The 16,549-nt window shown below is 35.4% G+C and overlaps 1 protein-coding gene across 9 annotated transcripts in view; it reads right to left on the bottom strand.

Annotated features, from left to right (window-relative positions):
• Nucleotides 1-16,549, bottom strand: part of PRPF4B (pre-mRNA processing factor 4B) — a 51,828-nt gene that overhangs the window by 34,435 nt on the left and 844 nt on the right. For all 9 annotated transcript variants that reach the window (XR_008917592.1, XR_001629042.2, XR_008917591.1 and 6 more), the window contains exon 2: nt 7,219-8,421. Coding sequence is in view for 1 of the 9 variants with exons in the window: in XM_001378416.5 (XP_001378453.3) it covers nt 7,219-8,421 (1,203 nt within the window). In the remaining 8 variants the exon portion in view is untranslated. The remainder of the gene's footprint in view (nt 1-7,218; nt 8,422-16,549) is intronic.

Genomic DNA, 16,549 nt, shown 5'->3' with positions numbered 1-16,549 from the left:
AGTTAAGCTTCAGAAGAAAAATTTACGGAAGAGTAATGATTCATAATTTCATTGAGAAAGGAATAGTATTCCACATGATTAAATATACTTTTACAATTGCAAAAACCTACCTTTAAAGAGAATTGTTTTGAAGTTAGACTGTCTCCAAGATTCTCTGTATTTCCCAGGGTACCACTTCTGCTCTGGCCTCCCTTTCCTGACTTAACAGTCTTAACCCTATTGTTGGTCAGATCAACTGCACACTACCAATTTTCTCTGAATGCCTAGTCCCTTTGTTCTATTGCCAGACACAGCCTTTCAAATTCCATTCCCAAATAACTCCTGCCACCTAACTTCTTTGATCCCATTCATGAGCTGCTGAACAATACTGAAAAAAGTAATACAACCATGCTTAATATACTCACTGAAAATTTATGCTATTAATCTCAACTAGCTCCAACATGCTGCATAGAAATCTTTTTAGTTTTTCCTGAACCTTATTATGTGACATAGTAAATAGAGAGCCAGGCCTGGGGACTGGCCTTCAAATTTAGCCATGGATACTTCCTAGCTGTGTAACCCTGGGCAGGTCACTTAACCCTGTTTGCCTCGGTTTCCTCATCTATCAAATAAACTGTGAGCTGGAGAAGGAAATGGGAAATCACTTCAGTTATCTTTACCAAGAAAATTCCAAATGGAATTAGGCACTATGGACATACTGAACAACAAGCACTTTATCACCCTCTTCATAATGGTCATTTCAAGCAGACTCCATACATTCTATATCCCTTCTTCTTTAGCAGAAGGTCTCATCTCCTACTTTAGGGTGAAGAGGTCATTCTCTCTTTTCCCATTCCATACTTCAAATTTCTTCATTCCTTTCCATTCCTTACTCTTTTGCTAGTCTTTAAGAGCTAGGTCTTTTCCTTTCCACAGCTAACTTTCTTGTACATTCTTTTGTACATACTTTGTATAACTTATTTTTAAACATGTTATAATTCCCCTGTAATATGTATCCACCTTGAAGGAAAATACTGTTTGATTCTCTGTATCTTCTGCACATAGTTGATGCTTAATAAAATGAATTATATATACACAAACACACACTGGAAACTTTATATAATACCCCCAATTTAGAATTATATATCAATATAAATAGGCAATTTCATAAAAAGATTATGAAGGGGGAATACGTGGTTCAGTGAATTGAGCCAGGCCCACAGACAGTAAGTCCTGGGGTCAAATTTCCATTCAGATACTTCCAAGTTGTGTGACCCTGGATAAGTCACTTAATCCCAATTGTCTAGCCCTTACTGATCTTCTGCCTTGGAGCCAATACACAGTATTGATTCTAAGACAAAAGGTAAGGGTTTAAAAAAAATTATACAATCTGATGTAAACAATATGTCAAGGAAAATGCTTCACAACCCAAAAAGTATTTTACTAAGCACCCACTAAATCCAAAAAGTCAGCTTTTACTCTTTTGGAAACATACAACATGCAAAAAACTAAGTATATACATGATTATTTAATAGGGAGTACAGGAGTACACTATCAACTAGGACCATAATGCAAACCCATGGCATACATACCAAAGATGGCATGCAGAGACCTCTCTGTGGGTATAGGCAGGCCCCTGACTTAGCCTCTTGGGAGCCTGGCCCCATCCCCAAATACAAGGGGTGAGGCATTCTAGCCTCACTGTCTCAGGGGCTGAGCACAATCTGCTGTGTGGTCCTGCCTCTGCAGGCCTGATCAGCCTGGACGCCCCCCCCCCCCCACTACAGCCTGCCCCCTCCCTCAGCCCACCTAGAATGCAGGGGTGGGTGGGGCATGCCACAGGGTCCCCAAAAGGCTCACCATCACTGAACTAAGGGAATCAAGAAACACTTCCCATAGACGGTAACAAATGAATCTGAAGGAACAGGAGCCAAGAAGTCTTAACCAATACACTAATAGACACTTGGGACTCACATGAAAGCCATCTGTGGCACAATGAAGGTGAAGGCCAGCACCCACTGGCTGAGGTGGGAAGCAGAGTCTTGGTCAAGGGTGCACCACTCACCTCTCCAGCTGGGAGGTAGAGGATGAGTGGTGAGCTATGGCTGGGTAGAACAAAACCAGAGGAAACTCTGGTGGAGACCCAAAGTAATCATTTGACCTGGGTATAGGAGCAAAAGCCTAGGTGCTCTCAAAGTGGTTATCTGGTCAGGCAGGGGTCCCTTCTCCTCAGGAATGAGAGGGACCCTGGTGCTTGCTGCCACTGTTTTATCCAGTCAAGAGCATGGCTAGAGGTGTTGGGACTGAAACTATCGCAATCCATTCTCAAACTTTTAAATGGGTAAGAAGTCTGGCTTGTTGGACTAGAGCAGGTCATGGAATGTGAGTGTATGTGTGACTCTGGGTATTCTAAAGGGTGAAGGTGAGAATGAAGTGCATTTCAGGTTTGTGTGCCAGTCTGTTTAAATTCCAGTTTAAGAGGAAGAGAGAATGTTGATGTTCTGGAACTAAAAAGTGAGCTAGTTTAACTGGAACATAGCATGTATAAGAAAGAAGTCTGGAAAGGAATGTTAAAAAGCTAGAATGAAAAGGACTTCTTTAAATGGTCAACAGAGAGGTTTGGGTTTTACCCTAGAAGCAACAGAAATTTTCTACTTAGTGGAATGACAGAGTTAGATTTATTCTTTAAAAATATTTGGTAGTCAAATAGAGGACAGAGGCAGGAAGACCACTTCAAAAAACCTAGGTAAGAGATGAGAATCTGATATACATAATGGCTATGGAGACTAGATAAGGGAGAAAAGTAAGAATGAAAGGAAAGAGTCCTGAAAAAGAACAGGCTGTTATAAAAAAAAACTTTGTAAGTACATTAATGTATACAATGTAATTACAATATAAAGGCCAGTAGCATTTCTGGCACTGTTCTGATAATTATAAACTATTGCTCATTCATTGAAGTAGAGTATTTCCCACAATGTTCAATTAGCAGTTCAATTAATGTGAATAATTAAGAGTAAAACATTTAAAATGCTGTGATTTAAAAAGAACTCAATGCAAAATCACTTCTCTTGTATGGTATTTACATTAAAGTGACACACAATATGTAAAAGCTTTTAGAAATCACCCAAATAAGAGGATTTTACTTCTACTATGTTTGTTGAAACTTGTTTTTTTTTGTTTTGTTTTTTAATGTTTTTCCTAGTTGTGTGACACTGGGCAGGTTACTTAACCCCAAACTGCCTAGCCCTTAACCCTCTTCTGCCTTTGATTCTAAGACACAAGACACAGCTTTTAAAAAGAGGTTGAAATAAAATTATATAACATATAAGAAAGAAAACTGACCACTGTCAGGAAGATCTGTTTGGGTTCCGCCTCCGACATTTATTAGATAGAAGACTTTAGACAAGTCACTTAACCTCTCAGTACTCCCAGGCAACTCTAAAAAGGTTTTTGAGCAGGAAAAAGAGTACTGCTAGGCACTGAAAAAAGTTTCTCAGGAGTCCTAAAGGCCTGGATGAAATCACTATAAAATGTTATAAATCCATTGGGTGCTGGACTTGGGAGTCAGAAAGACCTGGATCCAAATCTTACCTCTGACACTTAGTGTGACCCTGGGCAAGTCACTTACTCTTGTGGTGACTCGGTTTTCTTATATACAAAATTATGGAGCTGGGTCTAATAGCCTCTCATATCCCTTATAGCTCTAAATCTATTATTCTTTCAATGGTGGAAGTTGACCTAAGCAGCCCTGTCTACCTGCCACGATAATTAGACATGCAACCAAAACAGAAATCAAAGACAGTTTCTATTTCTAATTAGTAGGCTGGCCAAAACTTTAGCAGGAAAAGATTACATTTCTCATATTACTTATCTAAAACCTTAAAACATTACTTGTAATTTTCAAAAGTAAATACTATTCTTCCCAAAAGCAGAGTGGAGACTGTCGCTGTAGTTCACAAAAGTGTTGGAAGGGGTAAAATTATTCTTCTGAGAGTAAGTTATTTATTGTTATTATTACAAGGAGGAAGACATTCAGACCCCTCTAGAGGTGAGGCAAAATAAGTCTCTCTCCTTAGCTCTTCTAAAGCTTCTAGGTATTTCCATTCCCTTATGAGAAGGTAGAGTCCTCAAACCCGTCCTTCATTTTCTGCACTAAGGAAATAGTCCCTTCTAAAATTCTTCTTGATGAGGACAACAGGGATAAGGCACATAAAATTCTTTATATTGTTAAGTAGTTAAAAGTAAAGGAACTACACTCTTTTGCAAGTATGAATAACATAGAAATATGTTTTGAATAATGATTCATGTATAACCCAGTGGAATTGCTTAGCAACTCCAGGAGGGAGGAGGGAAAAGGGGTGGGAAAAATCACGAATCATGAAACTATGGAAAAATAGTCTAAATAAATTAAAAAAGAAAGAAAACTGTCACAGATTCTTAAAAACTTTCTAGCCTGCTTTTAAAATTAAGAACAAGACACATAAAATCATTCAATAAATATTAGAAACAATAAAAATGAACTCTTCTCTATCTTATACCATGAAAAAAAAAAGAATGAGAACACACAGAAAAGAGAAAATATTCTTGTAGAATAAAATTCCAGTTCTGTAACCCACCTGGAAATGTACCTTTAAAGACACTTAAAGTCTTGAATTTTTACAGCTCAAAACACAAATACAGTTATAAAAAAAATCTATTTCATGACCCTGATAATTAAGTCAAGGCCTGGAGCTTTGCTCCATATACCTAGTAAGAAAGTAAGAGTAAGAAGAGCTGTCTACACAAAATAGCTTTTTCCACAACAAAGTAATGTGTACATCAGAGAATTTCCTTTTCTTTTTTTTTTTTAATCCTTACCTTCTGTCTTAGAATTAATATCGTATATTGGTTCCAAGGAAGAAGAGTGGTAAGGCTAAGTGGTAGTTTAGGGTTAAGTGACTTGCCCAGAGTCACACATCTAGATGTCTGAGGCCAAATTTGTACCCAGGACCTCTCATTCACTAAGCCACATAGCTGCCCCTCTGTCAGGATTTTTTTGAAAATTAGTTTTTAAAAACTAAAACATTATAAAATAAAGAAAAGTTTGTGTAGCTTTTCAATGTAGTTTAAATTTAAATTATACTAAAAGTCTGATGTCTACAAAAAAGTTAATGTTTATGTGTACAATATTAAGAATTATACTAAATAATCTCTAATTCATTTTCTAAGGCTAAAATTCCATTCTATTATATATATATACATACATATATATACATACACACACACACACACACACACACACACATATGGGGAGATTTAGGAAAAATAATAAGTACAGAAATCTAAGACCAAATCCAAATACCAAAGTAAATGTTCAATTAGTAATATCTTAAATATCTAATTATCTTCACATGGAAATGACCAAGTGTCTACTTTTAGTTCAGATGAATAAATAATTGTATTCTCTAACATTATAGCAAAATCAAATATATCACTGAAAATGCGGACTTCTAATATTCCTAATTTATCACCTCTCATATATAGATTAAGATCATAGATTAGGTCCTTGGAAGAGTCCTTAAAAACTCTAAAGAGATGAAATATTTTTCCAAAGTCACTTAAGAACCAAGAGGGGGAACACAGGTCCTTTCCAGATTTGAGTTCTTTTCACTACACCACCAGCTCTCCTTAAGAAGCAACATAGCATGATAAAATACTGAACTGGCAATCAAGAAGACTTGGGTTTAGAATTTGGTTCTGCCATTTATCTTGGCATGGCCAACCACAACTGCTCTGAATCTCAATCATAAAATCATATATTTAGAATTGAAAACGGACCTTAGAAGCCTTTTGCTTCAAAACTCTTATTTGACAGATGAGCAACTAAGGTAAGAAGAGGTTAAATGTTTGGCCTGTGCAAAGACAGGTGGAATGCATATTTTCCCAATTTCAACATTTTATCCTCTGGACCATGCTATCTCCTTATTAATCTCTACAACAATCTTACTAAATTATAGATAGACTGCACTGGCAGATCCTCGATGTATTGACCTCCTAAAAATCTTTTAAAAGGATACAAAGTAGAACACTTTTTAGGAATAATTTAAAAATATTCTTCCATTCAAATCCTATTCTAATTATTTTATTCTTTAGAAATATTGTAAATGTATTTTTCCACTAAAGTCCTAAATGACACAACATTATTATGTCAAAGAGATTACAACTAGAAGGACTTCAAGTATAGGATAGGGGCTGTAAATATTAAAGTTATAGCAAAAAGACTACAATTATTCTAGAAATAATGTATTAGATCAATGATCATAGGATCATTGATCAAAGCCTAAAAGGGACTCTTAAGAGGCCAACTAAACCAACCCCCTCTTTTCACAACTATGGAAACTAAGAGTTGGATCCAAATGTAGTACCCTTTAGATTTCTGCAAATAGAATGCCACAATGAAAAGATAGTTGAAAGAATTTATGTTGAAATTCTGATCCTGCCCTTTACTACCTGTGTGACCTTGGGCAATCCACAATCTCTCTCAGCCTTAGCTTCCTTATCTATAAAACAAGAAGATAGGACCAGATGACCTCAGAGGTCCTTTCTAGCTACAAATTCATGATTTTATGAGCTCAACTAATGATCTAAGGCTAACCAATAATTTAAACTTTCCCACACTGCAAACAGGAAGAAATATTTTCAAGTTAGAATATATCTTAAATATCTTTATACAAGGTAGAATGAAGATGTTTCTCCAGACTGAAAAACTTTCCCCCATAATTCATTACTTTTTGTTACAACTGGGCTTATGCTAGCTTCCTCAACCAAATTATTTCTTATAAACAAAGTTACTAAATTGGACACAAACCTGAATCAAGAACACTTCAAATTCTAAAGTTACAGTCAACAGTATTCTCATAGTGAACAGTTTCATTACCCAGCCCATTTCCCATTCCTATTTAAAAAATGAGTATTCAATCCAATGGAATTGTGTGTAGGCTTCAGGAAGGGTGGGTGGAGAGGAGGGAGGGAAAGAATATAATTCTTGAAACCAAAGAATAATGTTCTAAATTTACTAAATAAAATTAAATTTAAAAAAAGAGTATTCATTTATTATATGAATTGGACAGTTTGCCCATAACCCTTTAAAACATAGTTCAAAATATTAACTAAAATTATTTTTAAAAGATAGCACAAAATCTAAACACCTATATTGGTAAATTTATTAAAAGGAGAACTTCAAAATTTTAAATAAATTACCTTGGAGAAGAAAGTCTTCTCCTTTCTGGTTCTCTTCGTTTTCTTTCCACTGATCGACTCTTAGCTCTTCTACCAGGAGACAGAGTCCGAGATGGTGATTTACTTTGCTTGGATCTCCGATCATTAAGTAGAGGGGACCTACTCCTTCTGGATTTATCACGCTGTTTTGGAGATAAACTTTTTCCTTTAGGACTACGACCTGGTCTTCTACTTGGGGACCTATTTTCTTTTCCAGAGGAAGCATCTTTAGAGGGAGATTTAATTGGCTTCTTTTCTTTGTCAATCTCAGATCTTTTGGATTTTCTATCTTTGGATCTTGACCTTCTGTCTTTGGATTTGCTTCTTAGTTCTATTGGAGATTTGGATTTTTTCCCACGATCACGACTTTTGCTTTCATTTATAATTGGAGATTTCTTTCTATCTTTTGATTTACTTTTATCTTCTAATTTAATCTTATCCTCAGTAGGGGATTTGGCCTTTCCAATTTTCTCCTGAGATCGCCTTTTAAGTGCTGGGGATTTTGATTTTCTTGCTTGATCTTGAGATTTGCTTCTTTTAGATGGACTCTTGGACTTTTTTCTTTCCTTAGACTTACTTCTGGTTGTTTTTTCTTTAACTCCTTCAATGCTTCCCTTGCTTTTCTTTTTATCAGATCTATGTCTAGTCCGTTCTTTTGATCTGCTTTTGCTTCGTTTCTTTGAACTATTTTTATTGTCTACGAGTTCAAGTTTTCCCTTAGTGTTTGATGACCTAGCAGTTGATCTATTCCCATTTCTCGCCTTCTCATGTATTTCTCCCTCTTCTTCGGAGCCTGACTCATAACCCTGTAATATTAGCCCCATTCCAGACTGGACTTTTCCTTCCATCAACTCATTATCAAGTTCAGCTTTAATTAAAGCTCTCTGTTTTTCCAAATCTTCCAGCAAAGCTAAGTCATCAATTTTAGTTCTTTTTGCTGGAGATGCCCCTTCTTTGTCAGAGGCATCAATAACCTCTTTTCGTTTATGTTTCTTATGTTTATGCTTATGTTTATGTTTTTTGTCCTTGTCATCTTCTGAAGAATGTTTATGTTTCTTGTGTTTGTTTCTATGTTTGTGCTTCTTTTTTTTGTGTCGACTGTGCTTATTTTGAGATGGGTCCTCCTCCGACACTTCTCCATTTTCTTCATTTATGCTCTTTTCAGAATTATCTGCATCTTCCATTCTATAAATACATAAAATAAAATGCTTAAAAATCACATCAAGTAACTATACAAAATGATTCATTTAAAAATAATTTCTATATATAACTCATGTATGATACCTAATATGTTCTTCTCAGCATATTATAATAGCTAGCACTTACACAGCACTTTGCAATATGCTAAGTCCTTTAAAAATTATCTTATTTGATCCTCACAACAAACCTGGAAGGTAGGTGCTTTATTATCTCCATTTTATAGTTGAAAAAACTGACACAGAAAGAGGTTAATTGACTTCCCCAGAAGTCAAGTGGCTATAAGTATAGAAGGCAAAATTTTAACTTGGGTCTTCCTGATTTCTAGTTGCCACAAAGTTCTGGGCACAAATGAATTATATTTGCAAATCAACTTCTTTAAGAAATCATGATGCTACTTTCTGGAGAAGGTGAAGCAGATGAGCTTATGTGGAGGGAAGACATGCTTCCCCCACCCAAAGCTGCCTTATTGTAGTTGAGACATATGGACTTAACCGTATCAACTTAGGAGCTGCTTTGCTTCTCTTCCCCCTTCACCAAACATAGTTTAGAGATTAGAAATCTTAGAGTGAACTTTTTGAAGAAAACAGCAACCAGGGTAGTGGTATCATATCAAGATTTCCACATGGCTGGCTCACAGCAAAGACTGATATGTGCTTGCCTCTGTGACCTGGATAACGTGAGTTCTTAAAACTTGCTTGCCAACAAAGAAGATACCTATAGAAACGAAGTGGTATCTTGCCACCATTATACTACTCTCGACTATAATAACTATTTATTGAGATAGTATAGGTCAGATGGGAAGGAAATTGTAGCTCCCAAATGTTTCCTTTCTAGCAAGAATCCAAACACTGGGGAGGTAGGAGGGAATCATTGAAGCTGGAGGACTCTATGATCAGAAGGAAAATTAAAATGCACCAGAGAAAGGTATTAGGCAATGTAGTATTAAGAGATAGATGTGGATTCTTAAGATTGATTCAAATCCTTGCTCCACAGCAGCGGTTCTCAACCTTTCAATTTGTAGCAATGAGAATACATAATGCATATCAGGTATTTACATTCCAAATCATAACTGTAGCAAAATTAGAGTTTTGAAGTAGCCACCAAAATAATTTTTTGGTTTGGGATCACCGCAACATGAGGAACTGTATTGCCGGGTCTCAGCATTAGAAAGGTTGAGAACCACTGCTCCACAGTCTTTGCCATATCAACTTTTTTTCCACAAGTGAAAATATTCCTAGTTATTGCCCTTTCTAATGCTACTTAAGCAAGTCTCTCTTCAACCTCATGTAGGTCTGTGGTACTATCAGCTCTTAGTGGGAAAAGGAGAAGAGTCTTATTTTTCCTTCACTTGTTACTCTGCCTTCTGTTTTGCCATAGAAGACAAAACAGGCTCTTCTCCTAGAACAAGTTTTTGTGTTCCAGGGAGAGAGATTTGTAGTCCCTGATAAATAAGGAGCATAGCTGGCAACATTATGCTGTTATTGAGCTAAACTCTTAACTGGCAGGGGAAGGGGTGGAGATGAAAAATCTTAGCAAATAAAGGAGATGCCAAAAGACTAAAACTGAGCAAATGTTATTCTAATTTTCAAAATGAATAAACTACAAACCACTAAATCTGTCAATTTTTAATAGTTTATTTAAATCATGAACAGTAATCCAGGGTGAAGATGAATTCACTAATCCCATAGCATTGCAAACATACTATTAATTTTTTGGATAGGATTACTAGATATGCAGCAAATATAGCTCAATTTCAATAAGGTATTCAAAAAATCTCAGAATATGCTTGTAGGCAAAATGAAGATACAAGGACTGAATTACAGTACATTTAAAAAGATCAGTAGCTGGCTAAACAACTGTAACTAGAGAATATTATAGCTCAATAGATTGCGGTCAATCTAGAGTAGTTATGGTAAACCTTTTAGAGAACCAGTGCTCAAACTGCAACCCTCACATGGCATCTGAGTCACTCCCTTACCCTAGACAGGGAAGGAAATGCTCCCATTGGACTGCTGAGCAGAGGGGCAAGTGACATTCTCAGGCTTGGTGGAGAGGGGGAAGGCAGCAGTAGTCCCCTCTGGTATGCATGCCATAGGTTCACCAACATGGATCTAGAGGGATGTCTCCAGTGTCATGACAGGGTTCTATATGGTTTAACATTTTGTCAATATAGACATAACTTTCAAATCTGTCATTAACAAAGAACTAGATGGAGCAACTAAAACGTTCATTAAATCAAGATTCAAGAAGATTTCATAGTGCTGTAATTCTAAGACCAAACAAGATGAAATTTAATAGGGAGAAAAGTATATAGGAAGGTATATAATTATGCAACATCATGTAAAGACATGGATAGTTATCGGTCTCTGAGTTCTTTCCTATATCATAAATTCCATTAGGGCATGGACTATTTTATTTACTTCAGCACTATCTAGTGAGTTTAATATTTTTCTGAATCCTATATTCAAAATTTTAAAAACTCACTCCCCCAAAATACCCAAAGGAGCATTTTAATCCAAATCTAGGTCACATTAACTGAAGTACAGTGTCTATATGGGGATGTAATAATCCACTGTATCCTTCACTGGTTAGACAAGTATTGTGTTCAGTTCTAGGTGCCCCATTTTAGTAGGGACACTAATAAAAATATTTCAAAAGCTGTCATGTGGAAGAGAGAACAAACTTTTTACTAATCAAGAGGGCAGAACTAACACAAACAGGCAGAATCGAGGCAGATTTCATCTTAATCTAAAGAACTTTCTAGTTAGCTTAACTAACTAGCTGTTAAAAAAAAAAAGTAAATATGCTATGCCCCACAGAAGCTAGACAAACATTTTTTAGGAATGTTATCAAAATTCCTCACTGAGAGGCTGGCCTAGATAACCTCTTAAGTTCCCTTCCAAGGCTAACATTCTATAAAGTTGATGTATTCAAAATAGTCATTTGAAGCAAGTAATCTGCTTATTCCAGATAATTTTATAGGTGATAGTTATTTCAATATTTAAAGGACCTGTTATCCATGCAAACACCTCAGCAATAGAAATAAATAATAGAAAACAACTCCACCAAAATAAATAAAACTCTATATAAATGGTGTTTATAAACTGAAAAACCAGAACCTGGTAGCAACCAGGGGCTAGCTAGTTCCTTTGATGACAATTTGTTGTTGGAACTATACTTGAAACATCTGAGGTTTAATAAGACCCACTAAAGCTTGTGCTGTTAGCAATAATAAGTCTTCAACAGTGTGAGGAGGGTTGGGACTGGAGAAAGGTGTTAACTTGGTATCATCATACTGCAGACTTTAGTGGATGATTTCTTTATAAATAAACATATTATTCCATCTGTGTTCTTTTGTTTCAAATTCCAAATCTTATTATACATATTTTTTTTTCTCTCTCAGAAAACACTGAATTTGTATTTTCAATGTAAGATCATTTCGTCTTGGTAGCCTAAATTCATGGACACTTGCACAATAGGAGCAAATGTGAAAAACCTTGGAAAATACTGTTAAAAGTAGTCACATTACTAGAACATTCAGATCCAGTCAGGCAACCTTTTTCTTGTAAAATCATTTTACTTAACAGTTACTAAAGTTAAAGGTTCACTTTGCCTTTACCCTCTATGCTGCTTAGAAATCTTATTAGGGACACTATTTTAATTCCCTATGGATTCTTCTCTCTTGACCCTTACAATGTTTCCAATGTCCAGTTTCAGCAGATGGCTTAGCTTCCTATATTATTGAAAAAACTGAGGTCTGTGGAAGAAAACTTCAATCTCCCTCTTTCCACTCAAAAGTTGCAAGGAATATTGTTCATTCTCTCTTGCTTCAGAAAAAGGTATATACCTACTTTTAATTTTAAACTAATTTTCTCCACCTATGGCTTTATTGCTGTAATATTTATAGCTAAAATGGGTGGGATTGAAGAACAGGGGATACGGAAGGTTTTGTGACAGGGAATGGAGGAGTTGAAGGGAGAGAGGGAATATCAAAAACTGAAGGACACTGTTCTAGTTATAAAAAAGAGCAAGGTTTTGAGAAGCTCTTTTTGCATATTGAGTTTAATGTATGGGTGAGACATCCCTGGTAATATCATATAAAACTAGAAATACAGGTAATTAACTCAAGACACAGAATCAAAAATGCATTCTTGTACAGAGTCAATAAGTTGGTTTCTTCTGCTGGATTATGTATGCCACAAATAACAACTGAGGAGGGGGGTATTGGAGGTGATGGAAGTAATAACAAAAGTAACTAATAAAATGTTAAAAACAAACAAAAAAAGCTTATAGGAGGAATGAAACAAATAGAGTGGGTTTATTATTACTACCCTGTTAAATTGAAATATAGAATATATTTACAGAGATAGGTAATATATACTTCTTTAAAAATCACATGACCAAAATCCAATGTTTCTTATGTAAGTTGCTTGTTCCTTTGGGGGGTGATTATTAATTAAATCACAGCAAGAAAATATTTAAATGAAACTTTAGAGAAATTGGGATAGGAGATGAGTTTTATTTTGAATATACCAAGTTAGAGATGAAAATAGAATATGAGGGGGCAGCTGGGTAGCTTCATTGGATTGGGAGCCAGTCCAAGAGACTGGGTTCAAATCCTGGCCTCAGACATCTCCCAGCTGTGTGACCCTGGGCAAGTCACTTGACCCCCATTGCCTAGCCCTTAACACTCTTCTGCCTACTGATTCCAAGAAGGAAGGTAAGGGTTAAAAAAAAAAAAGAAACAGAATACGAATGGAGTTGTCCACCAAAAAGTTCAAGGGAGGGCTGAATGTTGCTAAGTTTGTCTAATGTGGTTGCTCTAAACAGTTGCTTTTCTAAGTTTACTTTTTTCTCCTTTGTTACAGAGTAGTGCTCAATTCCAGGAAAGGAAGCTATATTATACAAGCAAATAACTGTGTGTAAAAAACTAAAGGACCAATAAAAATGTATCAAGTGTCCCAAATCTGAAGCCTTACCCTACATGGTCAAACTCAGTGATTATGAATAATTTCCTCATAACCAAATCCAATGGGTTTTCAGTCTTTATCCTCCTTGATCTCTCTCCAGTTTTTGAAACTGTAGACCATCTTCCCTTTTCCCAAAACATTCAAGATAATGCTCTCTAGTTTCTAAAAATGGTCTCTCCACTTTCTATTTCCTTATTCTCTTCCAGACAACTTTTAACTATTCCTCCAGGGTATGCTCTTCACTTTTTGTTCTCCATATAATTAATTACTTGGATGCTACAGATAAAGTTATTTTGGATTCCTTGGAGAATTTTATTCATTCCCAGGGCTTCAACTATTGTTTTAGGCAGATGATATCCAAAACTCTTTCTCCACCTGAACTGACCTGAGTACTATAAATACACTTCCAACTAAGAATCTTATACATCTCCACTTGTATGACTCACTATTAATTTTAAACATCTTAATTAAGCTTGATTTTTTTTCACAAATCCAGTGCCTGTTCATGAGTCCATAATTTCTATCAAGGGTATAAACACATACTTAAGCCTTTCAGAGTTAAACCCTGCTTAGTAAGTTCAACTTCCTTTGCTTGTCATTCAACAAATATCCTCGATCACCATATCTACCTTTTTAGTTATCTTGTATTGCTCAACTCTTCATAATCTATGATCCACATAAACTGGACTACTTAACCATTCATTCCCCTATATACTCAACATTTCCTAGTCTCTATGCCCCTCTGTTTCCTACACCTAGAATATCCTTTGTCCATCCCCACCTGAATTCCTACCTCTCCATCTAAAGCATCTAAAGATTCTTAACCATTTTTGTTTCATTTTCCCCTCTCAAAATGTTTTCAAATGTATAAAATACATAGAAATACTAAGGCAAATAAATTATGCTGAAATACAATTATCAAGATATTTTTCAAACAAACAAAAAAAAAACAGGATAATGGATTCCCTGGATTAGGACTCCTGCTTTAAAGTCTATAACTCAGGTGTTAGCTTCAGGAGGTCTTCCTCAAATTCCTTTCCCCATCAGTGATTACTTTTCTATTCAGACTTTTCACATGACCTTTGCTCCCATCTCTTATAGGCCTATGCAATATTAGAGTTTATGAATTAAATATTCTACTTGTTTTGTGTGCCCTATTACCTGTTATACTATATGTTGCTCCAAGAGGGCAGAGGCTTTGACCTTTTTATCTCCCTCAATGCATTAAATGTATTAAAATACAGCATTCTCTACAAATGTTTAATAAATGTTTACTGAAATTAAATAAGCTTTTCGCTGAAATTTAAAACTGTAGTTAGGTTAAGTTTTCAAACTACTCAATAACAAAAATCAACAATGCTATTTCTAAACCCAAGGATGACTAAAATGTAGGAATACTTAGGACAATATTATTTTCAAAATGGAAGAAAATAATTAGGCAGTAGGAAAATTAGCAAGATGCTAAGATGTAGTGTATATAAAAAGACTGTAGGAAGAACATCAAAGTAGGGGGTGGGAAAAATGATATTAAATATTTATTTATCCGTAGCTTCTTGTAAATTTAAGAATAACTTCCTCTTTTAAGTCTACATTTGGTCTCTATTTTGATGAAAGTAATTCTCTATAAAGTGGAGAGAAATTTTGTCTGAGTCAGAAAACCTGAGTTCAAGTTCTGATGACATATGTGCAATGCTCAGAATTTATTAGATACTATAATACTTAATTAATTAATAATTAATATAATACTTACTATTAAGACTAAATCAAATACTTAAAATATCTGATGGTTCACTAAATAATAACTTTCCACTGAAATGTTTTTAAATAAAAAGTAGGACACAGGCTTTTGCCATACCTTCATTTTTTTTATTTTAACCATTACCATCTTCTGTCTTAGAATCATACTAAGTATTGGTTCCAAGGCAGAAAAGAGATAAGAGGTAGGCAGTTGGGGGCAATTGTGAATTACCCAGCGTCACACAGCTAGGAAATGTCTCAGGACAGATTTGAACAGAGGACCTCCCTTTAGCCCTGGTTTTCTATCCAATGAGCTACCTCCTAGAAATAAAGCTACCTTTATTTTACATGAAGGTCTTACAGGGCAGGAACAAAACTTATTCTTTATACAACTCCTATTATTCTCTACAGCACCTCCTACAGTATCTTCAGACCATTGCACTCTAAGTGCCCCAACCCTGAAATACTCCTTTTCACTTCTGCCTCTTAGGTTTCCTAGCTTCCTTCAAGAGGGTGCTCAAAATCCACTTTATGCAAAAGGTCTCTCCAAATCTTTAAGCTTCCCATTGAGATTATCTTCTAGCTATTATAACCTGTACGTACATAATTACTTAAATATGGTAAATATATAATTCTCTTTAAAATAATAGTTCCTTGAGGGCAGGAACTGTGACAGTCTTTCTTTGTACCTCACTTAATAAATGCTTGTAGATTGACTGGTATTAAAATAATTGCTGAATGATTCAAACAGAAATCAACTCAAAAATAATCCAAAGATCTCACAGCAGCTGCAAAACTTTTAGGTATCCATTTCCTTAAATAGTTTGATTGCAAGCTTTTGGATTAACAGAAAAATAAACTTCCCCAGTCCCAAAGTCTTCTAATTCCAGTTGTGTCACTAGTTAAATAGGTTTGGCATCAATTTTGAAATCTGATTTCTGTGTTTGATTAGTGGTAGTTTTAAAAGAATGTGACAATGAAAAACTTCAATTTTATAGCTGGCAAAGGTCAAAAGCTTACTTTTAGGGTCTCAGAACTGGGATAGTAATGAATAGAAGCACACTTCGGTTTCAGTCCTTCCAGGTGGAAAAACTTGTTTCCAATTTACAAATGCTAAAAATGCCAACTATTTTTTTTTAAGGCAAATTTACACATTTCTTATTTGCAGCTTTTGATGAGTAGGAACCGGAAACTATTTTCAGTCGATGGGCTAAAATCAAAATCCTATTTGCACAGTAGAGCACTACTATTTTTGTTATATATTTCTTGTTTATCTCTTAAGCTAAGTGCATTGTCTTTTTAACTTTTGGACATAAACTTAATTTTTCACTGGATGAACTGCTTTCTCCTCCCATCTTTACGAGAAGTATAATCGGGAGCCAAACTTCAAGGCCTTGAAAAGGTAG

Source organism: Monodelphis domestica, chromosome 3 (assembly GCF_027887165.1).
Source record: "Monodelphis domestica isolate mMonDom1 chromosome 3, mMonDom1.pri, whole genome shotgun sequence".
Classification (NCBI taxonomy): Eukaryota; Metazoa; Chordata; class Mammalia; order Didelphimorphia; family Didelphidae; genus Monodelphis; species Monodelphis domestica.
This window is presented reverse-complemented; position numbering and strand designations above follow the sequence as displayed.